Source organism: Cervus elaphus, chromosome 30, assembly GCF_910594005.1.
Source record: "Cervus elaphus chromosome 30, mCerEla1.1, whole genome shotgun sequence".
Classification (NCBI taxonomy): Eukaryota; Metazoa; Chordata; class Mammalia; order Artiodactyla; family Cervidae; genus Cervus; species Cervus elaphus.
This window is the reverse complement of record NC_057844.1, coordinates 36,241,286-36,267,315: the sequence shown is the minus strand read 5'-3', so window position 1 is coordinate 36,267,315 and position 26,030 is coordinate 36,241,286. Positions and strand designations below refer to the sequence as shown.

Sequence of the window (26,030 nt, the reverse complement as noted above, 5' to 3'; positions counted from 1 at the left end):
TGTGAAATTAGGTCCACTGTAGCCATCCATTTACGCCCCAACGGCGCCGGCTGCAGTCCCACCGACCGCCGCCAGGGCGGCCTCCCCGCCCGCCTCCTACGTGGAACCTCCGGACCCGCACAGCCTGTGACGCGCGCCCGGGACGTAGGTGTAGACGGCGAACAAAAGCCGAGCCCCGCGGCCCAGGTGGCTCCTCGGTAGGAGCTTGCCCGGCCCCGCCCGGCTGACCTCGCACCTGCGCACCCTCCTGCCCCGCGGCCTTCTTCGCCGCGAGGCCGACGAGCGCGGAGGCCGGGGCCCGGCGGGCCCGGCCCAGCCCTTCCGACAGGCGGGCGCCGGGATCGGGGACCCGCAGTCGCCTCCATCTTGACCGGCGGAGGCGGGAGCGGCGTCCGGGCCGGACCCCGTCGTGTCGGCCGGGCCCAGGTTCGCAGCCGGCAGCGGGCGCCGTCCCCGCCGTGGGGCCCAGCCCCGGCTTCCTGGGAACAGTCTGAGTTGCCCCCAGTTCCCCCCGCGGCCCCTACAAGATGGAGGACGTCGTCTCCTCCCTCAGCCATGACGGGAACGGGGGACGCCTCCCCACGGGGCTGAGGAGAGGGGAAGCGCCTCCAGCCCTAGGAGCGCGCAGGGCCCCGCCGCCGGCCTTCCAGACCCCGGCTCCCGCCCCCTTCGCCGAAGCCCCTGCCCGCCCAGCCCTCACGGGGCTCCCAGACACTGGACAGGGAGGGCTTGGGGGACATCGAGGCCGCGGCGTTCCTGAGGCGGCGGCGCTCGCAGCCGTTGCGAGGGCAGGTGGCCCAGCTGTGGTCTTCGGGCCGCCGGAGCCCGACAGCGCCCAGCCCCAGGGGCCGAGCCGCGGCCGGTGCTGCGGGAACTGGAGTCGGCGGCCCGACCCTGACGGGCCGGGCCACGGTGGGGGCGGGGAAGGGGGGGGGTGGAATGGAGGCGCGGGGGTGTGGCCTGCGGCTGACGGACAGGGCATCGGACCACCCCCTCAAGGGGGGGGGGCCTGAAGGAAGGTGGACGCAGCCAATGGGCGTGCCCGAGGTGCCCAGCCCGCCCTCCCCGGCCGCCAGTGAGGGCGCAGGAGGCGGGGCCTGCCAGGTCGGGCCGCGCCGCCGCGGCCGCCGCCTCCGCCTCCTCACCAGCGCTAAAGCCGGGACTGGACCGAGCGGAGTTGCGCGTGTTGCCGAAGGGGGGTGGGCCGGGGGCGGGGAGGTTCGTTCCGCGGAGCCGCAGCCAGAACCGGGTGAGGCTTGTCCCCGCCGTGTCTCCAGCCCAGGGCCGCCGACAGTGGGGGTGGCCGGGAGCGGCGCAGCCTCCGGAGGCGGAGGCGGAGGCGCCGGGAGGCGGAGATGGGTGAGGGCGGCCTCCGAAGCCTCCCACCGACCCGGGACGAGCGCCCCGCGGCGCGGCCGCCGTCGCCGCTGCCGCTTCGGGGCCTCCGGCTGCCGGCGGCTCCGCTGATGTCCCAGGCGCGTTGGCGGGCGGCCCGCGGGCTGCGGGAGTGCGGGCGCGGCCGCGAGGGCGGAGTGAGGCGGCCGCCGGCGGCGGGGGTCGCCCGGGGCCGCCCGGGGCGGGGGCCGGCTGTGGGGGTCGCGCGGTGTGGGGGTGGGGTGGGTGGGGGAGGGGCACCTCCGTGGGGGCTCGGGGTCGCGTTAGCGCCCTCCCGGCTACGGCGCGAGGTCCCCGAGTTTGGGGGCGAGGGCGCGGGCCCCCCGCGCCGGTCCCCTCCTCGGCCGCCCCGGCCCCGGCGCGCGCGCGGCTCGGCTCCGCACGTATTGTTTGGCTGGGTCTCTAATGGCGGACGGGGAGGCAGCGCTGCCGGTCGCCGACTGCGGGGGGGCAAGTCTCGGCCCCCGGGCAAGAGCCGGGGGCACACGCGGGGGGTTTCCGTCCCGCGGCGACGCGGGCCTCCCCCCAGCCCGGCGTGGGTGCGGGCGCGGCGGAGACGGCGCTGGGCGGGCCGATCCGGGGGATCGGAGTCTCCGCTGGCGTCGAGGCTGCGCTCGCCCTTCCCTTCCCCCTCCCCCTCCCCGAGCAGGCCTGCTGCCCTCCGCCTCCTCCCTCCAGGGTTTGCCTTTCACGTGGGTTTTGGTCCCAAATAAAAATCTTATGCCGTTTTGCTCTACTTTACGTTGGAGGGGATTGTTGGCGCCGGGCTGGGGAGCAATAATCGAAGGTCCGAACCTCCTTGACCTCTTATTCCGTTCTCTGCCTCCTCCTGGTGGAAAAGGCTTGGTTCTCCCACCTGGTTAGATGTTGATCCATTTTTCATTTTTTGTTTTATCCTAGGACCAGGAGTCGAATTCATCCCTACCTGGTGCATCTTTGGCTGAGCGTGAGGAGGACAACACCCCGATTGTGAGTCTTTTGACCCTAATTTGATGCTCCTAGAGGACGTTGGCAGGTTAATGTAGGGCCTCGGCCTGGGGACCGGTGCGTCCCCGTTGTTTTGAGGGGGTGGAGCTTACCCCTGGGTGGCACTGTCCCCGGGGCGCAGCCTGGATAATGGCTGGTGAGGCAGCTGGGAGTGGGCGCTGCTGTTTGCACCGCTGCAGACAGCGCTCCTGCTGCAATACCAACCTCAGCAACCAGACGATGGGCTCCTGCAGCTGCTCACGTTACCCGGGAGGAGGGGTGGAGGAAGGAGGGCATATTGCTGGCGCCCTCTAGAGTTCCAAAGTGGGAATTGAAGTCGTTTCGTTTGACGCCTGGTCTGCAACCATCTTTTAACACTTTCTCTTCCTTTTCAATGGAGAATTGATTGAAGGGGTTGGAGAAGCAGAAAGACGGATTTAGCTCTGAGTGTGTGATGTAAAACACAAACCTTGACTCTTAGGGTTCATGAGTTGGTGGATGTCTTTGACGTGTTTGCTTAGGAAAGGCGTGAGGCCTCCTCCTCCTGTTGTCTGGTTTATCATCTAGTTCCCTGCTCTGGCTACTCTTAGCCCCAAATCTTTTGTGATGCTTAGTGTTCACTTGAGTTGTTCCTGACGTGTTACCTGAGAGTTATCGTTTAATGCTTGCAATTTGTCGGTTTTAAAGTAGCCTTGTAATATGCTAGACAGTAAGATAAATATAATGGGTCATTTTCCGTCAGTTGAAATGAGTTACAAAAAATCAGTGAAGTCACTGTTCTGGACCCATTGTATCTCTGGAGCCCGCCGATGGTTAACTTGCAGATATCTGTCAAAGGTGAGTCATGAGTATGGTCGCTTATGCTTAAATATTAAGTCTCAAATGTGTCAAAAAATAATAGACGATAAACACAAACTGAGTACTGATTATGAAGGATGATGTGAGGATGGCAACTTGTATTAAGCAAATACCACTTTAGGCAGGTCCCCGGTGCTTTCATGTATTATTTCCTTTAAGGAAATCTTGGCAAATGGCCTGCAGGGTCATAAAAATAGCATGTATTGAGCCTGTATTGTATGCCAGCGTGAGTTTTTTTTAAAAAGTTACTATGGCAACTATCAACTTTATGAGAGAGAATAATATATTGAACCTCTGTGTACCTATCATTTACATTCTATAGTTATCAACACATGTCCAGACTAATTTTTTAACATATTAAATAGTTTAATCTTTATAAAAGCTTAGTGTTTTTATTCCTAATTGGTAGAGGAGGAAACAGGCATAAGCTGATAACCCAGGTAGTAGTATTCATTTAAACAAGGATTTGAAATTAACTCGTTTTGGTTTACAGGCCTAAAGTTCAGCAGCTGTGGTGTCCTATTTTATTTGTAAATTTTCATTTATTTTATTTATTTATTTTTTAATCTTTGGGCCACACTGAGGCCTATAGGATCTTAGTTCCCTGATCAGGGATCAAACCTGTGCCCCCTGCATTGACAGTGTGGAGTTCTAGCCACCTGATTTCTAGGGAAGTCCTTTGTGTTGTCCTGTTTTAAAATATATAATATGCTTGTTTCACAAATTTAGAAATTGAAAATGAAAAAAAACTGGGAGTTACAGTCTTTTCAGCCTGTATTCTTTTCCTGGAGACCAGTGGTAAACAAATATGGAATATTAAATCTTATCGAGTATCTCTGAATAAAAAAAAAGTAGTACCACAGTTATCAATTAGATAACTATTAGATAATTATTTGACTGCTTTTAAACTAATAGGGTCTATATGAATCAGAAATAATATATTCTCTTTTTTCAGTGTGTATGTGTGCAATTTAGTATCTCTCTTTTTTTTTTTTTTTTTTTTTTAGTTCTACCACTTTATTGCTACCAACCCATCTCCCTGCACCCTCATGCACACATGCTCAGTCATGTAATCCCATGGACTTCAGCCCGCCAGGCTCCTCTCTGTCCATGGACTTTTCCAGGCAAGAATACTGGAGTGGGTTGCCATTTCCTTCTCCTAGTATCTATTTCTTAAATACTGTAACTTAAAATGAATATAACTTCTGTAATGAGTTTAAAGGTCTTTTCAGGCATTAAATCATTCAGATATAGTGGATCAGGGATTAGATCTTTCAACTATCAATAGATGGGTAAAGCTTATATTATCACCACATACTTTCCCAAAAGATTTACCATTCTAAAATTTTGTACTTATTTGTGATGTCAGTGGAGGAAGGTTAATTGGTTATGTTAAGTACACATTTGGAGATGAGGACACAAAATGTATAATCAGAACTTTCCTGTAATGTCAACATATGTATACTAATGAAAGCAGTGATTCTTTCAAATATAGTTGACCCTTGAACTACATGGATTTGAATTGTGGGTCCACTTATGCCTGAATTTTTTTTAATAGTGCTGCAGGCAGTTGGATCTGCTGATATGAAGGAACTCAGTAAAAGGGAGGCCCAACTATGATTTATTCACGGATATACTTTTTTCTGTCTGCGCTGTGCAGCATGTGCGATCTTCTTTCCCAAACCAGGTGTTGAACTTGTGACCCTTGTGGTGGAAGCTCGGAGTCCTAACCACTCACATCAGGGAAGTCTCAGTTTTTGAAGGGATGTGGTTCTTGTTTTCCTTAACGATTTAGCTCAGAATTAAAAATTCTCTTACTTAAAAGCATCAACTAATGGTGCTTTAATGCACCAGGCAAAAAGATAACCTGACAATTTTAAATTCACTTAGATTAAATCAAATTCTTTATTATACTTAAATTTATCGTGCACTTAATGTGAGTTAGGTACGTTTAGTTGTACTTACGAAGTATTTTGATATTTAAAAATACTTCACATGTTTATGATACCTTCTTTAGTGCATCCTTAATAGTATGTGTTCCTCCTCCTGTGCTTTGTCAAATCATTGAGGGAAAGGGAGAGTGGCCCTGCTTTTCCGAGTTCTCTAGGTTCTCTTGTGCTGGACTCTTGTACCCCATGTGGTGGGACAACTCTGAATACTTAGATGTCACACCGATGCTGACAGTGAACATTTCAGACCTTTGTGTGGGTATGGAGCTTGACATACCGTCTTTGTACAACAATGTTCCTATTTTAGAAGTTTTCTTGTATGTTGCCCTTGTTTGAGGTACAGAGTGCCTTACAAAGTGGGTTGCCAGTGCCTTCTCCGCGCTCCAGTACCCTTGTCTGGAAAATCCCATGAACAGAGAAGCTGGTAGGCTACAGTCCATGGGGTCACAAAGAGTCGGACACGACCGAGCGACTTCACTTTCTTTCTTTATTGAAGTCTAGAGTTGTAATGTGTAGCAGTTGTTGTCCAGTCTCTTAAGTCATGTCTGACTCTGCATCCCCATGGATGGCACCACGCTAGGCTCCTCTGTCCTCCAACATCACCCAGATTTTGCTTAAATTCATATGCATTGAATGGGTAACGCTATCTAACCACCTCATCCTCTGCCACCCCCTTCTCCTTTTGGCTTCAGTCTTTCACAGCATCAGTGTCTTTTCCAGTAAGTCAGCTCTTCACATCAGGTATCCAAAGTATTGGAGGTTCAGCATCAGTCCTTCCAATGAATACTCAGGGTTGATTTCCTTTAGGGTTGACTGGTTTGACTCTGAGGAGTCTTCTCCAGCACCATAGTTTGAAAGCATTAGTTCTTTGGCGTTCAGCCTTCTTTGTGGTTCAGCTCTCACATCCATCCATGACTATTGGAGAAACCGTAGTTTTGACTATATGGACCTTTGTTGGCAAAGCGATGCCTTTAAATATAATGTCTAGGTTTGTCATAGCTTTTCTTCCAAGGAGCAAGCATCTTAATTGCATGGCTGCAGTCACTGTCCACAGTGATTTGGGAGCCCAAGATAGTAAAATTTGTCTCTGCTTCCACTTTTTCCCCTTCTATTTTGCTATGAAGTGATGGGACCAGATGCCATGACCTTAGTTTTTTTGAATGTTGAATTTTTAGGGAGCTTTTTCACTCTCCTCTTTCATTTTCATCAAGAGGCTCTCTAGTTCCTCTTCACTTTCTGCTATTAGAACGGTATCATCTGAATATCTGAGGTTGTTGATATTTCTCCCAGCAGTATTGATTCCAGCATGTGATTCATCCAGCCTAGCATTTAACATGATGTACTCTGCATGTAAGTTAAATAAACAAGGTGACAGAATACAGCCTTGTCATACTTCTTTCCCAATTTGGAACCAGTCAATTGTTTCACGTCTGGTTCTAATTGTTGCTTCTTGACCTGCATACAGGTTTTCATAGGAGACAGGGTGGTCTGGTATTCCCATCTCTTTAAGAACTTTTTCACACTTGTGATCCACACAGTCAAAACTTTGGCATAGTCAATGAAGCAGATGTTGAGGTTTTTAAGTTAAGTATTTGAAGTAAGGTTGTGCCATAAGCTAGAGGTTTCAGACAGAAAAAAGTTTATAAATATAAAGTCCCTCAAAGTTTGTATTTTTAAAATAACATTATGATTTTTTTCATTCTCAGCATACTAGTCATTTTGCATATATACTATTATCAACAATTGACATTTTGGGAACTTCTTTTGTGGTCCAGTGGCTAACTCCAAGCTCCCGGTGCAGGGGCTCAGCTTGATCCCTGGTCGGGGAACTAGATCCCACATGCTGCAACTAAGACCCAATGCAGCCAAATAAATACATAAATAAGCAGTTGACATTTTTGATAATCCCTTTCCTTATGTTGCCAAGGTCTTCAGCAGATTAATGTTTACATTGTACTGACCAGTATGTTAGGCTAGTCCACAAGTCTCAGTTCTGTGTGGTGGTAGTAGCGCTAGTTCAGTAGAAGCGTGAGGAGCCTGATGTCAGCAGGGTGAGGTCAGGAGGAGCCTTAGAGTGTCAGGTCCAGGGCAAGTACACAGCCAACCGTGTGTGCTCCATCCTCAGTCCTGTCTGACTCTCTGCCACCCGCATAGACTGTACCTGCCAGGTTCCTCTGTCCATGGATAGGGATTCTCCAGGCAAGATACTAGAGTGGGTTGCCATGCCCTTCTCCAGGAGATCTTCCCAGCCTAGGGACTGAACCCAAGTCTCCTGCTTGACAGGCGGGTTCTTTTTCCACTGAGCCACCTGGGAAGCTAGATATATTAACTTCCCCCAAATGGCCGAGATTGGAGGAGGGGTAGATAAATGGTGAAAGGGAGTTCAAGATGACTTGGATGTAGGAGTAGGCGGTTTGGGGCTTTGAGACATCTCAACTGAGATGAGTTAATCAGTCTGGGCATTGAGGTTTTATTTAAAATCAGGGGAGTGGATGAGATCCCCAGAGAAAGTTAAAATTATTTGAAATTATCTAGCAGTTAAAGTTTGACCCTATGGAAAAGAAGAGATTATTCCTTAACTTGGAAATTCTACACTCTAGATGTAACTTGAATCAATTAATTGATTTATTCATTTATTTACAAAATCAAGAGGGATTATTTTTTAGATGCTGGCATAGCCCTTGAATGGGTTTTTAGTATGTTAATAAAATGATTGCTATCAGCTTCTAAAACCAGAGTAGCATTGTCCCGTATCTGATAAAGATATTAAAAGAGATTTTCTTAAAAGAGATTTTGTGGCTAGATGGTATGCAACATGAAGTCATAATCTGTGTTCATCTATCATTGATCTCCTGACTCCTTTCCTCACTTGCCCAGAGATTAGTAGTATTACCAGTTTAGTGTGTATTACTCTAAATCCTTCCTGGGCGTATATTAACATGTACCTGTAATAATAAATTAAACTTATATGTGCATGTTGAAAACATGTATGCTATATGCCATACTTTGGCCACCTGATGCATAGAGCCGACTCATGGGGAAAGACCCGGATGCTGGGAAAGATTGAGGGCAAGAGGAGGGAGCAGCAGAGGAAGAGGTGGTTAGATAGCATCACCAACTCAATGGACATGAATCTGAGCAAAGTTTGGAGATACTGGAGGACAGAGGAGCCCAGTGTGCCGCAGGTACTGTCCATGGTGCCTCAAAGAGTCAGACACAGACATGACTCAGTGAGTGAACAACAATAAACAACTATGTACATCTTCCTACATCTTGGTTTTTTCACTTAGTAGTATGTCTTAGACATTTTTATGAGTTAGTATGTAAGGATTTCTTTTTAAAATGCTGTGTGGCACTTCATGACATGCACTTAGCAGTTCAGATATTCTGTTGGTGGACATTTCGTCTATTTGGGTTTCTTTGTTATTTACAATGCTGCATGAAATACTTGTGAAGTAGTTTCTTTGGGTTCATGTGTATTTTCTCTGGGAGAGATTCTGGAAACCAGTCAGCATGTGACTCAGTGGTAAAGAACCCGCCTGCTAATGCAGGAGACAGAGTAGACAGGGGTTCTATCCCTGGGTTGGCAAGATCTCCTGGAGGAGGAAATAGCAACCCACTCCAGTATTCTTGCCTGGAAAATCCCAGGACAGTTGAGCCTGATTGGCGATAGTTGCCCAAAGAGTTGGACATAACTTAGCAACTGAGCACACACATGTGCATATTACATGTTTTTATAGACACTGCCAGTTTGCTTTCCACTGGACCACAAAACTCACTGCTCTTTCTACTAGTTTTTCCATGTTCTTGCCAACACTGAATGTTATCAAATAAATAGTTAAAGTTTTATCAGTTTAATTTGTCTCCTTTCTAAAGTATGGATGTCAGTTCTTGTTATTTCGATTACAAGTATATACACATTATATAGCATGTATCTTTTTCATATTTTTGCACCTTATTTATAGTTTTTCTTTGCTATGTAAACAAACATTTTATGATGTAATGGGAAAAATCCATTTCACTATTGCAAGTAATGGGAACAACTATAACATATGCAAGAATTTTATGAAGGAAATTGTAAAATAATACAGTAAGACATGCAAGAAAACCAGAATGGACAGATTTACATATTTCTGAATGGGAACACTTGAATAACGTAAAAGAATTTTTTTTTCTTCAAATAAGTTTAAAGTCAATGAAAAGCTGACTAAATCCCTTAATATTAATAGATACATATGGTACCATACAACAATGATTAACTATAGAGAAAATATTTGGATATAGTATACCCAGTGTGGGACTGCTGAATTTTATGGTAATTCCATTTTTCAATTTTTTGAATAACCTCCATTCTGTTGTCTGTAGTGGTGACACCTTTTTACAGTCCCAATAGCAGTGCGCAAGCAATCACCCTTTCTTCGATCAGCTAACCAATTTCCTTTCACTAATGTTACTTTTTCTTTATTTTGATAGTAGCCATCCCAATGGATGTGATGTCTTTCCTGGTTTGATTGGCATATCCCTAATGACTGATTATGTTGAACATCATTGGGAAGAATTTGAGAAAGAACAGTGTTAATTCTTTAAATGTCTGGTAGACTTCACCTGTGAACCTGATTAGTCCTGATTTCTTTTTTGGGAGATTTTTGATTACTTAATTAGTCTTTTTTGCATGTTATAATTCAGATTTTGTGTTTCTTCTTGAGTCAGTTTTTGTAGTTTGTGTTAAAAATTTACCCTTTTAAAAAATTTTTTTATTTTGGGTTGTCCAGTTTTTTGGTATATAATTGTGAAATTATATTCATTCATTTCTATAAAGTCAGTAGTAATACCTTATTATCATTTCTGATTTAAAAAAATTGTTTTATATTTGTTCTGCTAGTCACATGTCAATTTCTTTCTCTTTTGGTTGCACTGCTTGGTTTGTGCGATCTTAGTTCTTGGACCAGGGGTCGAACGTGGGCCCTGGCAGTGAAAGTGCCAAGTCCTAACCACCAGACCACCAGAGAATTCCCTTTGTTTCTGATTTTAATAACTTTAGAGAGTTTTTCCCTTGTCATTCTAGCTAAAGGTTTGTTAATTTTTTCAAGGAGCCACATATTTGTTATTTATTGTTTCCTCTATTTTTATAAAAAAATTTTTTTTTCATTCATTTCCCCCCCTTTTTATTTTGTACTGGATTGTGTGTGTGTGTGAAGTGGCCTCAGTCGTGTCCAACTCTTTGTGACCATATGGACTGTACAGGCTCTGTCCATGGGATTCTCTGGGCAAGAATATTGGTGTTGGTTGCCATGCCCTCCTTCAGGGCATCTATCGGACCCAGCTGTCGAACACATGTCTCATGTCTCCTGCAGTGGCAGGCAGATTCTTTACCACTAGCGCCACCTGGGAAGACCTTCCTTTATTTTTCTGTTTTTTGTTTTGTGTATCTGTGCACTGATCTTTATTACTGCATTCTTTCTGCTAGTTTTAATTTATTTAGCTCTTTTTCTGATTTCTTAAGGTGTAAAGTTTATTGGTTTGAGATTTTTAATGTAGGTGTTAATAGCAGTAAGTTTTCTGCTGAGTAAAACTTTTCACTGCATCCCTTAAGTTTCAATATATTGTGTTTTTGTTTTCTTTTGTTTCATGAGTATTTTCTCATTTCCCATGTTTCTCTTTTTAATTAGGGCTTTAGAAATTATTTATTTATTTTTGGCTGTGCTGGCTCTTTGTTGCTGCGTGGGTTACTCTCTAGATGTAGTACTTGGGCCTTCTCTTGTTATGAAGCACAGGCTTTAGGTGTGCGGGCCTCAGTAGTTGCAGTTTCCAGACTCTTAGAGCTAGGCTCAGTAGTTGTGGCTCAAGTGCTTAGTTGCTTTGTGTCATGTAGGATCTTCTTGGGTCAGGAATTGAACCTGTGTCCCCTGTATTTACAGATGGATTTTTTACCATTGGGCCACTGGGGGAGCCCTCTTGTAAACTTCTTTGACTTAAAGGTTTATTTTGTCCAATATCCACACATCCACTGCATTTCTGTTTTGGGTATTATATGCATGGGGTATCTTGTCTATCCTACTTTCAACCTCCTTGTATTCTTTTTATCTAAGATGAGTCTCTTCTAGATAGAATATAGATGGATCATGTGTGTCTTTTTATCCAGCCTGCTAAGCTCTTTCAGTAATTTAGTCTATTTACATTTAAAGTAATTGTTAGTAAGTAGTAAGGAGAAGTTTACCTCCACCATTTTGTGATTTGTTTTCTGTCTTAAATCCACACCGCCCCCTCCCCGGCCCCCCGTTTCTTTTATTATCACCTTCTCTTGTGTTTAATTTTTTCTAGTGTACCATTTTGATTCTTCTTCCCTGTATAGTTTATAATTGTTTTTATAATGGTTACTTTGAGGATTAAAATAAGAGTCTTAGTATTACAACAACTTAACTAGGAATGATACTCTTCATTGTTCACTGAACAATCTGTGAGTGCTCTGCCTGTTACACATCTCTTTCCTTCCCTTTACATTAGGTTTGTTGCCAATAACATCTTCATATGTGTGTGTTCATTAACATATTGATAATTATTGTCTTATGCGTTTGCCTTTTAAATCATAGGGGAAAAAGTAGTTGTAAACCAAAAGTACATTAATACTGGCTTCCTGTTGCTTTTTTGTTTTTATATATATGTATTCATTTGTGTTTTGTATTTCTTACAGCTTCAACTTACTCTGTAGTTTGTTTTTATTTTTGCTTGAAGGATTCCCTTTAGCATTTCATATTGGGTAGGTCTGCAGGTAATAAATTCGCCTTTGTTTTTCTGGGGAATGTCTTAACTTCTCATGTTGGTTGGAGGAATGTTTTGTTGGATATAGAATTTTTGGTTGACAGATTTTTTTCCCCACCATTTTAAATGTTATGCCATAGCTTTTCACATCCATGATTTTGGATGAGAAATCTGGTAATGAGGACCCATTGCATATGATGAGTCACTTCTCTCTCACTTTCAAAATTATCTTTTACTGTTGGGTCCACAATTTGATTATTACTGTCTTGGTATGGCCATCTTGGAATTGAGCTTCTTGGGTGTATGTGTTTATCCTCATTATATTCATCATATTTGGGTAGTTTATAGCCATTCTTCAGATATGTTTTTTGTTCTTTTCTGTCTCTTTTTGTTACATATATTGGTGCACATAGTGGTATTTCACAGATTTTTAGGCTCTATTCATTTTTCTTCATTCTTGTTTTCTTGCTCTTCAGACTGGATAATTTTAATATTCTGCCTTTCATTTTTACTGATTCTTTTTTCTGCTTGCTTAGATCTGCTATTAATCCCCTCTAGTGACTACTTCTAGTAAATTTTTCATCTCCAGGACTTTGGTTAATTTTTTTTTAATTGAAGTATAATTGATTTACAATGTTGTGTTAGTTTCAGGTATATAGTGAAGTGATTTTAGTTTTATATATATACATTCTTATTCATATTCTTTTCTATTATAAGTTATTGTAAGATATTGACTGTAGTTCCCTGTGCCTTACAGTGGGTCCTTGTTTATTTTATATATAGCAGTGTGTATCTATGTGGTTTTTTTTAATGACTTTTTTTTCCCCCCTGTGGACCATTTTTAAAGTCTTTACTAGATTTGTTACAGTATTGTTTCTGTTTTAATATTTTGGTTTTTTGGCCAGGAGACAATGTGGGAACTTAGCTTCTTAGATTCCTAACCAGGGATTGAACCTACTGCATTGGAAGGTGAAGTCTTAAACCACTGGACTGCCAGAGAAATCACAATACTGTGTATTTGTTAATCCGAAACTCCTAACTTATCCACCCCCACCCCCCTTTCCCTTTTGGTAATCATAAGTTTATCTTGTGTCTATGAGTCTAAATTTGTATCATTTTTTAGATTCTATAAGTGATGTCATATGACATTTGTCTTTATCTGACTTCCCTCATTTAGTATGATAATCTCTAGGTCCATCTATGTTGCTGTGAATTCTTTCTTCTGACCATGTAATATTTTACTGAGTATATATCCACCACATCTGTATCCATTTCCCTGTCAGTGGACACTTAGATTGCTTCCAAGTCTTGGCTCTTGTGAATAGTGCTACTATGAGCATTGAGGTGCATATATATCTTTCCTAGTTTGAGTTTTCATCTTTTCCAGATATGTGCTCAGAAGTAGGATTGCTGGATCATATGATAGCTCTATTTTTAGTTTTTTTTTTTTAAGGAACCTCTGTATTGATCTCTGTAGTGGCATCACCAATCTATATTCCCACCAACAGTGTAGGAGGGTTCCCTTTTGTCCACACCCTCTCCAGTTGTTTGTTTACTTTTTTGGCGGGGTTGCACCACAGGGCCTGCGGGATCTCAGTCCCCTAACCAGAGATTAAACTCATGCCCCCTGCATTGGAAGCATAGGGTTAGATAGTGGCAGTGGTTAGGTGTAAAGTCCTAACCACCGGACCACCAGGGAATTCCCAGGGATTTTTATTTTAAAAAACATTTAGTTTGTCATACTGCCTCAGAACTATTATAGGTGCCATAAACACATGTTGAATAATAGCCTTTACTGTAGAGAAGAATTTGCCTTAGCTTTCTTTGTACCTCCTTTGGTACCTAGAAAGCTCGGGCTCATCAGTGAGAAAATGATGAATGAATATTTTTCTTGAATCATTTTGAAATGCTTTCTTTGTGATTTTTATTGAAAGTTCACCAGCTTTTCTTAGCGACTGCTAATCCTTTATTGTTATGAATGTCAACATTTTATTTATTTATTGGCCATGCCACATGGCATGTGGGATCTTAGTTCCCTGACCAGGGATAGAACTGATGCCCCCTGAATTGGAAGCACAGAGTCTTAACCAGCTGGACCATCAGGGAAGTCCCAAACATTTTATTTTTTAACTACATTTTCATTTTTTCATGAGAACATCAAGTATTGGGATTAATTGATTCTCATGGAATCAATGTAAAATCAAGTAAAGCTGTGAAAGCATTTATAGTTTATGACGATTGTCTCAGTCCACTTGGGCTGGTATAACAGAAGTACCAGAGACAATAGACCTTCATGTCTCAGAGTTCTGGAGGCCGGAAAGTCCATGGTTGGGGCTTCTGCAGACCACGTGCTGGTGAGGGCTTGCTTCCTGTTCACACAGGCTTCCCTCTTCCTGCTGTGTCCTCATGTGGGAGAGGGAGCTTTCTGGTCTTTTATAAAACAGTCACTCATCTCACTCATGAGGGCCCCACCTTCCTGACTTAATCGCCTTGGAGAGGCCTCGCCTCCTTATACCATCTCATGAATTTAAAGGAGGACACAAGCATGTGGTCCATTACAGTGAAGCAGTATCACAAGGAAGCCTAAAAATGAACTAGAAACTTACGGAAATCTTGATGTACCAACAAAACTGCGTGGTAATTGTTAGGAGTTAACAATGTGTTAATAGATTTTCACATTCAGTTATCTTTTTAAATTCTAAGGAAAACCATAAAATAAATGCTATTTATTTTAGGGAAAATTGAAGTCCAGAAAGGTGAAGTTATTTACTTGGTGTTAAATAGCTAATTAGAATTGATTTAGTATAGAAAAGTGGGTGAAGGGAATAGATTTTATTTGGATAAGATAGAAGTGACCAACTTGACTCAGATTGTCTTTTCTTTATAGGACTCAGTGAGTGGTAGTTGAAGCATATTCTCTGTGGCATATAGAAGTGACCACATTTATTTATAGTCTAGGATTTGGAAAGAACTGTTATGGCTGAGTAAATTACTCTGTTTTGAAGTGTGGATTACTGCAGAGAATTGTGCAGTAAGAGAAGTCTGTCTCTCCACAGTACACTGTGAGGAGAAATGAGAAGACGAGAACTGTGCATTAAGAGAAGTCTCTCTCTCTCCACAGTTACACTGTCAGTAGAAATGAGATGAGAACTGTGTATTAAGAGAAGTCTCTCCACAGTTACACTGTCAGGAGAAATGAGGAGATGAGAACTGTGCAGTAAGAGAAGTCTTCTCTCCCCACAGTTACACTGGGAGGAGACATGAGGGGATACCTCACGGCCACCAGAGGGCACTGGGGATTCAGTTCTGTCTTAAGCCCCAGAAATTGTCATCTTGTTTTAGGTATGCTGAAATAGAGAAAAGATGCAAAAAACTCATGCTTTAAAAGCTTTTGCATTCCCTAAGCTCAGTGGATTTACACCACATTCTTCTGAAAATTGTTATGTTGATGAAGATCCTTCCTTCTTTCTGACAGATGGATATTAACTACAAGTCAGTTCCATTTATGTTACATCTCATCTTACCCTGGTACTTTGGGCTTGATATTTCTTCCTTTTGATACTTGTATATTTCACATACTGATTTGGTTACTTTTTTATTGAATGATGTGGTCTTTTTTTTTTAATTAATAAGAGTTGTGCTCTATTATTTTTTGTTTAATACTTAATAACATATAGTAGTTATGAATGTTCATATCCCCTCATTTTCTCACCATGGTCTTGGCAGCTTACTTTTAGTTTTTTTTTTTGTCTGTGGTATGTGGGATCTTAGTTCCCTGACCAGGGGTCAAACCCATGCCTCCTTCAATGGTATTTCTTAACCACTTGACCACCAGGGAAGTCCTGGGCAGTTTACTTTAGAGGATTGCATTTTTAAAAACATCTATATAAGGGAGATAATGATTTTACTTTTCATTGGGTTGCTTAAATGTTTAATTGTCATGAATATTTGGCTCATAATAAGTATTAAGTAGATGTTAACTATTACTGGATGAATGTACTTGTATTTTAAGGAACCTAATTGAATCAGTTATTAAAATTTTGAATCAAATGTTATTCAACTTATTTCAGCATTTAAAACTTTCTGTAGTGAGGTTAAAAAGTTTTTATGTTTACTTAAAGTTAAGTGAAGGCCTTGTATGAAGATTTCTCCCAGCACATGCTGCTGTTTTACTATAAACAAGTCTTCCTTATTAGGTTAATATAGTATATATTTTAATATTTGAAAGTATATTTAAAGTGTCTTTGGGAAATTCCCTGGTGGTCCAGTGGTTAGGATTCCGCACTCTCACTGCCAAGGGCCTGGGTTCAATCACTGGTTGGGGAACTAAGATCCTGAATGCTGCATGGTACAGCTAAAAATAATAATAATAATAACAATTAAAGTGTCTTAGAGCATAGAATGATAATTTTTAGGTCTTTGAGTAAGGCAAAATAGTCACCCCTTAAATTTTGATTTGAAATGAAATCATCCATTTTCCTTAAAGCAGATATAAATGTGTCGTTTCTCATTTTCCAATATTAGCATGTCTTCCATCCTAAAACAAACAGCTTAAACAAGAAGAATGAAGAGAGTTGTAGGATCAAGCTTTTTTTAAAAAATAAAAGGTTTATTTATTTTTGGCTGTGCTGGGTCTTCATGCTATGTGGGCTTTCTCTGTGGTGTGTGGGCTTTAGTCGTTGTGGCTCATGGACTCTATGGTGCTGGCTCAGTAGTTGCGAAGCATGGACTCATAATCTCCACTGAACGTGGGATCTTCCCGGACCAGGGACCGAACCTGTGTCCCCTGCATTAGCCGGTGGATCCTAGCCACTAGGGCACCAGGGAAGCCTTGGAGCCAAGCTTTGTGCAGAGTGTGTGGAGTCCTGACTTTGTCTTGGAACCTTGGGCACTTTTGATTTATATATCTGAGCTACTGCTTTTTCTTAATTGAAGTATTGATTTATGATATTCTAAAAGTTTCAAGTGTACAACATAGTGATTCACAGGTTTGTTTTTTTTTCCTGGCTTGTGGAATTTTAGAATAGTTTCTGGTGGTTGCTTGAATCCGGGCCTTGGCAGTGAAAGCCTGGGGTCCTAACCACTAGACCATCAGGTGACTCCCAGGTTCATGATTTGTGATGGCAGGGGTGTTGACCTGTTTGGTTTATTGATTTTTCTCAACACCTCAGACCGTGTCTTGCGGATACTGGGTACTCCACAAATCTTTGTTGAATGCAACTGTTAACCTGACTTGCTGACTTTGGTGAGTTCTTTGCTTGTTTTTGTATCTCCTCTCATCCTGTTCCCTTCCATGGACCTTGTTCAAGCCATGTTTGGCCTTCACCCTGGTGCTGGAAGTGTCAGCCTTGTTCCCGTTGGGGTTCTGTGGGAGCTGCCCTCACTCCAGTTTCCCAGTTAGCTCTTGCTCATCATTCCAGGTGTCAGTGAAGTGTCACCTGCTCACAGAAGTCTTTTTTCTTTACCCTTTTACCCATTGTTTTTTCTAAAATTTAAAATTTAACTTAAGTGAGAAATCATGCTCACAAATTCAGAAAATGCACCAACACACACAGTGAATAGTTTCTTCATGCTTGTCAGCCATCTGTCAGCGTGATAATTATTTATATTAGGGTGGTCATCTTCCGTCCAGAGGCTTTTGTCGCAGTGTAAGCGAATGGCTGTATAGATGAGGCAGTGTTTGTAAGCTTCTGTGTTTCCAGGCTGGGCTCAGTGGCCTTATGAGAGAAGAAGGGTTACCAGGCAGTTCAGAGTTGGCACTGGGCCCTTAGACCAGGTTTCCACACCTGCACAGCTGCAGTCTTGTCTCCTCTGAGGGTGTAGGGTACAAACCACTTCACGGTCCTGTCTGTCTTTCTGCAAATTGACCTGCAGTCTGTATTCACCCTGCATTTTCCCTCCTTGTTTTTTCCAGTTTAGCCTCTAAGATGAAGGTGATCCATGTTCAGGACTGGGTCTGCTACCATCTGTGCCCATCACCTCATTGTCTATCTGCTCAGTAACTTATTTTTTTTCCTTTCTGACTGTTTTATTGTTAACTTTCTGCTGTCTCTGGCTTCGGCACAGCTCTGCCTGTGTAGTAGTTGCTCAGAAATATGAGTCGACTGTGGCAGAGTCATGAGGAGTTTGGACTGTTGTGGTGAAGACCTGGGGACGCATTCTAGCTGTGTGACTTGGTTAGTTAGCGTCTCTAAGCCACAATTTCTAAGTCATGAACATGGGGCAGATATTACAGCTATATCAGGGTTATTTTGAAGATGTAACCAAGGGGTGGATAATATTTTCCTAGGACTATTGTAACAAATTACCACAAACTTGGCAGTTTAAAACTGAAAGTCACAAGTCAGAAATTGGTGGCTCAAGCCAAGGTGTCACCAGAGCTGAGCTTGCCGGGGAGGCTCTGGGAAGGGCTCGCTCCTCACCTCCTGTAGGTTTTGGTGCTGCGACATGCTGGGCTGTCTCATTGCCTCTCCGCAGCCGCCTCTGGTCTCAGTGCCTGTCGTCTCCTCCACCTCTTGATGGGGTACAAGAGGTGTGTGCAGGGCCCACTCAGCCAAGCTCATTTTGAAGTCCTTTCTCGTCATCATCTCTGCACAGACCCCCTTTCCATGTGAAGTAACAGTTATAGGTTCCAGGGCTTAGTATCTGATGTCGTCAGGACTGTTATGCAGCCCGATAGATGGACACGAAGGGCAGGGCAGTGGGCATTTACGCTTTGTGGATGCGATTGACAAAGATTTCAGATTCTCAGAAGGATTTAATCACGCAGCTACATGGGAGGCAGGGAATGTGAGAACAGTGGATTTAAAAAAAAATAAAAGATAAGGTAAGGAAAGTTGGAGATTAAATCATGTCATTGTAATTCAGTACAGTGAATAAGTGGAATAAATATCAAGAGGAGATTGTCATGATCAGATTTTAGTTATTTTTTTGTTCACATGTGTGTGGAGTGATTTATCTATGTTTTCAGTGTTAAAATTTACAGGGTGGGCAGTGGTAGAGAAGAGGAGGTTGCAAATATACTGAATATTCTTATTGAAAATTGTATAATTACCTGTATTTTTATATCACAAGAAGTTCACATGTTAAACTATATGAAATGATTAGTGAATGAGGGAACATCACAGAGTGGATATCAAATTTTTCCTGGATCATTGATAAGAATCGTTGTCACTTAGAGTAAGAAAGAAAGTAAAAGAACCTTCAAAAAATTCTTTGAATTTGAGTCACATCAAAAGCCATATACTGACATTTGTAATGTGTGTCTTCTTTCCATCTCCTTAACAGGGTCTTTGGCATGGACACAGGTTCAGCAGGAGGATTGGAAGTGACTGATCAGACTCCTGTTCTATTGGGGAGGACGGCCATGGCAGCTAGTCTCACGGATGTAGGAAATTCGTTTAGTGGGCCACCTAATCCTTTAGTGACTAGATCTAATAAGTTTCAGAGCTCATCAGTGGAAGACGATGATGATGTTGTGTTTATTGAACCAATACAACCACCTCCTCCTTGTGCACCAGTGGTGGCTGATCAAAGAACCATAACATTTACATCATCGAAAAATGAAGATCTGCCAGGAAATGATTCCAAAATTCTTCCTTCCTCAAAAGAATTGGCTTCTCAGAAGGGGAGTGTAAGTGAGACGATTGTCATTGATGATGAGGAGGATATGGAAACAAATCAAGGGCAAGAGAAAAATTCATCCAGTTTTATTGAACGGAGACCATCCGAGTCTAAAAACAGAACCAATGATGTGGATTTCTCCCCTTCCAGTTTTTCAAGAAGTAAGGTAAATGCAGGAATGGGTAATAGTGGCATCACCACAGAACCAGACTCTGAGATTCAGATCGCTAACGTTACGACCTTAGAAACAGGCGTCGGCTCTGTGAGTGATGGCCAGTTAGAACACACTGACGGGAGAGACATGAACCTGATGATCACACACGTAACATCCCTGCAGAATGCCAGCTTGGGAGATGTCTCTAATGGACTGCAGTCAAGTAATTTTGGTGTTAATATGCAAACATACACCCCGTCTTTAACTTCACAGACCAAGACTGCAGTAGGACCTTTCAATCCTGGTAGAATGAATGTGGCAGGAGACGCATTTCAGAACGGAGAGTCTGCAGCTCATCACAACCCTGGTAAGCAGTAAGGGTCCTCTCCCGCCCCCCCTCTAGGGGTTGTTTACAAGCAGGTTCTTCTTTCATTGTCCTAATTGGTGCTACTTTGGTTAGTTTACTCATGTAAGGTGTGTTAATTCTATTGACTTTCAAATTTTAAGTAATAAGAGATGTAAAACTATGTATGTAATATTTCTCTGTAGAGTATTAGAAAATCAGAACAAAATACTCTTTATTTATATTCACCATACTCAAGTCTAATGATTTGGCATCCTATTTGTCATGTACTTGTTTTATGCTTGTGTGTTTTTAATGGTATGGTTTTAATGTGCAAATAGAGAACGAAAAGATACTTAGTACATGTGAGGAGCAATATCATGTTGTGTAATTGCATTTAGATTTGTGTTTAATTTTGACTGCCTGATTTTAATTTTTACTTATTAGCACTAATTTTTTTTAATATGTAAAGATTGGTAAATTTCTTGACTCTTTGAAAATACTTTTCTGCAGGCAGCTTTACTCTGTGGAAGCTGTGAGAAGAGTTCTGTGCCTTTTCCCGACCATGTCAGGCCTGCCTGTCTCTGTACCTTCTCTTAGGCTTCATCATTTTAAGCTTGTTAGCAACTTTATCAGCCTCGGATTGTGGGGAATAATAAGAAATGACTGAAACTGAGGCTGGGTAGAATGTTTTATGAAATGCTGGTTGTTTTTCTTACTTATTCTTTTTGGTTATGAGAGTAATATCTAATTACTGAAGAATATTTGGAAAATCCATAATTAAAAAACGGGGTGGGGGGAACCCTTATAGGTAATTAAGGTTACCTACCACTGTTGATAATGGTTTGAGTGGCTGATTGTCATTCTTTCTCCCTTCTATTTCTTAACTTGCTTGAGTGCAGTTCTTCATAATGTTCCTTCTTGTTTTCCCTCTGCTTAATGTGGCTCTGTATTTTTTCATACCACTAAAATTGTTGATACATGAAAGTTGTAGTGACTGCACAGTGGGTTTCGTTATACCAGTCGCCATATTTGGCTTTTACACCATTTTCCTTTTTTGCTGTTGTTGGTATATGATGAACTTTTTTCCTCTCAAATTTCTGATGATTTCTTAGCATTTACTCCTAGAAGTAAAGTTACTGGATCAGAGAGTGTCACTCTTCCATCCATCTAAAGATCATTGGTTATAAAAAGGTGTTCTGGTTTATAGTGATTTTGAAAAAAGTATGTTTCTTAATACTCAGTTTTGAAAAATTCTAATGTCTCCCAAGACCATTTCCCCTTGTATGTATTTACATATATTTGTTGGTAGGTCATTGATGTGTATATGTGTATGTGAATTTGTGAGAGCATTTTTAAGTTGTGGAAATAGTTTGTCATGCTGCCTTCTGGAAAGGTTTTACCAATTTAAACTGCTATCAGCTGTATATTAGAATGTCTTTCCTTCTGGCTCACATAAAAGTTTAAGACTTGATAATAGTCAAATTAGTTTCAAAACAGCTATTTTGTCTCTTATAATTTTAAATATATTAAAAACATATGAAAAAGAACATAGTGTGCAGTCTTCACTGTTGAGGATGGTACATTTAATTGTAACCTGAGATTGCAGGATAGGACTAGCTTTGCACACTTTCCCTTCCTCCGGCCCCTTTAAATACCTAACAGTAGATCTTTAACTTTTGACCATATCAAGAGTATATGTTTGATTTTGTTAATTCTCCATTTAGTTCAATTTTAGTTTTTAGTATTTAACTCTTAAATCCATGTGTATTGGGACCCCTAGTACTTGAGGACTGTTGCTGAGTCAGGGACTGTCCAGTGCGCATCGGAAAGCCAGACAGATACACCTCGTGCCCCTGAGTTTACGGATTAGTTCTTGTGTGTATCTGTGATCTTTGTTTGTAATGGAGAATTACAACATTCTGACTGTTTATGCTGGCTCTTAGACTAATGATGACTTTGGCAAATTAACCTGTATTCCTTGATGTCCCTTGTATAAAGCAGAGGCTTCAGACAGAATGCTTAGGTCCCTTCCATTCCTAAAAATGTGTTGATGTTGGAGGAGGTGAAAATTTGAAAGTAGGGGAAGTGTAAGAGCTAAAGGAGCTACTGTGTTTAGTTTACAGGCCTAAAACTAAATTGAAAAAGATTTGCCATTTTTCAAAATCAAGTTAATAGATGATTTTAGATTTAAATAGGTTCCTTTAAGTATATATTCAATGAGAAGCCTACAGAGTTGAAAATTATAAGGAGCCACTATTTTTGTTGTAAAAGCTATTCCTTCTAACATATATTTAAATAAAATTTTTGTTTGACGGCCCTTCATGAGATGGAACTGCCATTTCAGTGATTTGCATTCTTTGTGTTCATTAGTATTTTTATCTCTTCTTTAAAACCGGCCCTCATGGTAGCAGGGTGACAGGATTCCGGAATCTCTGTTTACTCTCTGTATAAAGTATGGATTTATTTGGAGGGGTTTGTGGATTCAGGAAAATTTGAATAGCAGTGTATGTAGCCCCTGGAAACCATTTGGTCAATGGACTGGTCAGAACCAGGAACTTACCCTCTTTAAGGTTTTGATAGTAAAGAAATGTCTTCATACTATATAAATATATTTGTATTTTGTTTTTCACATGAAAGGCCATCTTTTTTGTATGGAAGTTCAAATTTCACAAGGAGCTCGAAAGGAAAAATATTACAAGAGAACAAAGTAGTAGAAGTTAGAAGCAATAGCTTGAAAAGTTTCAAAATGCAAAACGTTAGCAGTATTGGTATTGCTACAGTCTCTGGGATTGCAAAAGAGCTGGACACAACTGAGCAACGGAGCACGCATACACACATTGGTGTTGCAGCGGGAGGCTGTGGAGCGGTGACCAGCGGTGGGCTGGAAACTCACTTCCCATCCCACTGAAGCGGACTGTGAAGGAGAGAGGGGTGGACCTCTACTCCCCAGCGTTGGGCTCCCAGCTCTCAGTGCCATGCCCGGTAGGCTGTGCTGCTGGCAGGGGCAGCACCCCTGGGTGGTGGTGCATTGGTCCCCACATCTGTGTAACACTCTGATTTCTTTGATATTATGTGATGTACTTAGAGGCCATGTAATGAAACATGTATTTGGAAAAGCTGTTCTCAGAAAGATTTATTTATTTATTTTGAATATTTATTTTATTATTTTTTTTCCCCATTTATTAGTTGGAGACTAATTACTTTACAATATTGTAGTGGTTTTTGCCATACATTGACATGAATCAGCCATGGATTTACATGTGTTCCCCATCCCGATCCCCACTTCCGCCTCCCTTCCCATCCCTTCCTTCTGGGTGCACCAGCCCTGAGCACTTGTCTCATGCATCCAGTCTGGGCTTGTGATCTGTTTCACCCTTGATAGTATACTTATTTCAATGCTATTCTCTCAGAACGTCCCACCCTCGCCTTCTCCCACAGAGTCTAAAAGTCTGTTCTGTACATCTGTGTCTCTTTTTCTGTTTTGCATATAGGGTTATCGTTACCAAGAAAGATTTATTTTAAAATTTTTATTATTTTTAAATTTTTCTGGCTGTGCCATGCAGCCTGTGGGATCTTAGTTCTCTGACCAAGGATCAAACCCATGCCCCCTTGCAGTGGAAGCATGGAGTCTTAACAGTGGACTGCAAGGGAAGTTCCTAGAAAGATGTTTTGAGTATAATCATTTGTAAACTTTATCAAACTTATGTTATATTTGTCAAAGGTTCTGGTTGGTCAAGATTTTATTATACTTTTATGTTGATATGTGTGTTCCTTGCTTAAAGTCATATTCTTAAGTTCTTCCTGTTTAATAACTAATGGCTAATACTTCTTAGTGCTTCTATATGCCAGTCACTGGTTTTAAAACCATGTATTATCTCATTAAAAGTTTCCATTTGCAGTTGAGAGATGAGTTAGGTGCCAGGTGAGTAACTTCCCGGGCTGGTAGGTGATGAAGCCTGCATGTCAGCTGTGTTGACTCCAAAGTCTATGCCTCTGACTGTCCGCTGTACTGTGCCTTCCTGATGTCTGAAACATGTACAGAATGTTTCTCTGATACAAATTTCAATGTGTGTGTGTGTTTTTTTTTAGATTCTTGGATCTCCCAGTCAGCATCCTTTCCCCGTAATCAGAAACAGCCAGGGGTGGATTCTTTATCACCAGTGGCCTCGCTTCCTAAACAGATTTTCCAGCCTTCTGCCCAACAGCAACCCACTAAACCAGTTAAAGTCACTTGTGCAAACTGCAAGAAACCTCTGCAGAAGGGACAGACAGCTTATCAGCGAAAAGGATCAGCTCACCTCTTCTGTTCTACCACCTGCCTTTCTTCCTTCTCTCACAAGCCTGCTCCAAAGAAACTTTGTGTTATGTGTAAAAAGTAAGGTTTACCTTTCAGCATATTTCCATGTGGTTGAATATTGGTGATATAAAATTTGAGGAAAATTGTTTTAGAGGTGAATTACCGTGTTTTAAAATGCATAAGCTAAGCCAGGCTCAAATTTGTAGAGCATTAGAGTGTTCTCTGTCAAGCTGTGGTGGTTCAGGAATAAGAGCCTCCTACTTGGATGGACTTTGGGGTTGATTTAGATCCTAATTTTATCTGTGATCTCCATTGCACTTCTTGAGTTTTACATACATGCTCATTTACATTACTAACTATAAGAATTTAGTTCTAGCCTGATAAAATTCTTTTTTTTTTTTTTTTTTTGATAAAATTCTTAAGCAATTTATGTGTGACTAGTTTTTTATTAAAATAGGTAAAAATTTAGAGTACTTTCATGTTAAGATTGTTTAAAGTTGGCAGAACTTTGGTTATTGTATGTATTTATTTATGTTTGTCTTAAATGTTAGGTCATTTTTTAATACTCACCTTTTGATGACTCAGGTACCAATTTTTTGACAGCCTTGTAGTGAATCCTCTCCTGCTGTTTCTACGTCTGGCCTCACTAGTTAAAAATGAGACGAATACGGCATGTTCTGTACAAGGTCAAGCGGGTGGATTTTCTGTACTATCTCTTGAGCAGCCCATGTTTGTGAAGATGTTTTAGATCTTAGAAATTTGAAAAGGGCTGAGTGCTCTGTGTAAGTTTAGTAAATTCAAATATTGGTGCAATTGTTATACATTTTTTGGTTGCTTTACAGTAATAGACTTGCATACAATAGTGTAAGACCTGGAAATTCAGAATTAAAGGAAAATTTCGAAAGTCATCAATGTGGTTGTTTCTTAACATTTTTAATTGTAGTTGAGAGCTGTACAGAATGGTCAGTGGGATTATTCTGGGTTATGGGATGTATTTAAATTTACTTTTGCTCTCTAAAAGGATGTTGTATTCCTGTGACCTAGATACCTCATGCTTTCTGCTTACCTGGAGAGGAAAATTGCATTGGTATCATAATTTATCCCTCAGTAAATTAGGCCTTGACATTAAACTCCACGTTTATAACAAAAATTTTTTTTAAAGTGTTTCCAGTGTCTGAAAACCTTGTTAAGGAGCTTGAAGATGAATTGAGTGGTGGCTGGGGTTTAATAGTACTGCTTCTCAAGCTTCTGTGTTCATCATATTTTTATGAACCAAGAGTTTTTACATAGTAAAGGTGATTTAGTGAATCTAAAAATGGTTCCAATTTATGGAAATTAAAAATGTCACTTACTTTTTTTGTATTTATTTTTAAGTAGAGCTTGACTTTGCTGCTTTTCAGAGATATAACTACAATGAAAGGAACCATTGTTGCTCAAGTGGACTCGAGTGAATCCTTCCAGGAGTTCTGTAGCACATCTTGTCTGTCTCTCTATGAAGACAAACAGAATCCTACTAAAGGAGCTCTGAATAAATCAAGATGTACAATTTGTGGTAAACTAACAGAGGTTTGTATTTCTGTGCTTTATCACTTAGTTCTGATTAATAGGAATGTTTTTGACTTTAACTGTTAATGATATATCATCAGTGTGTGTTTCCTTAAAAGTGAGGGTGTATGAAATCTG

At 41.7% G+C, this 26,030-nt stretch overlaps 1 protein-coding gene across 7 annotated transcripts in view; it reads left to right on the top strand.

Moving 5' to 3' along the window:
• Positions 1 to 1,122: 1,122 nt before the first annotated feature.
• Positions 1,123 to 26,030, top strand: part of ZMYM2 (zinc finger MYM-type containing 2) — a 61,570-nt gene continuing 36,662 nt past the window's right edge. For 2 of the 7 annotated variants that reach the window (XM_043891675.1, XM_043891674.1), the window contains exons 1-5: positions 1,256 to 1,475; positions 2,296 to 2,364; positions 19,215 to 20,071; positions 24,140 to 24,425; positions 25,748 to 25,913. In XM_043891675.1, coding sequence (XP_043747610.1) covers positions 19,225 to 20,071; positions 24,140 to 24,425; positions 25,748 to 25,913 — 1,299 coding nt within the window. In that variant the 5' untranslated portion in view covers positions 1,256 to 1,475; positions 2,296 to 2,364; positions 19,215 to 19,224. Of the gene's footprint in view, positions 1,476 to 2,294; positions 2,365 to 19,214; positions 20,072 to 24,139; positions 24,426 to 25,747; positions 25,914 to 26,030 lie in introns of those variants that run through there. The other 5 variants (XM_043891678.1, XM_043891676.1, XM_043891673.1 and 2 more) reach the window with 5 other exon arrangements.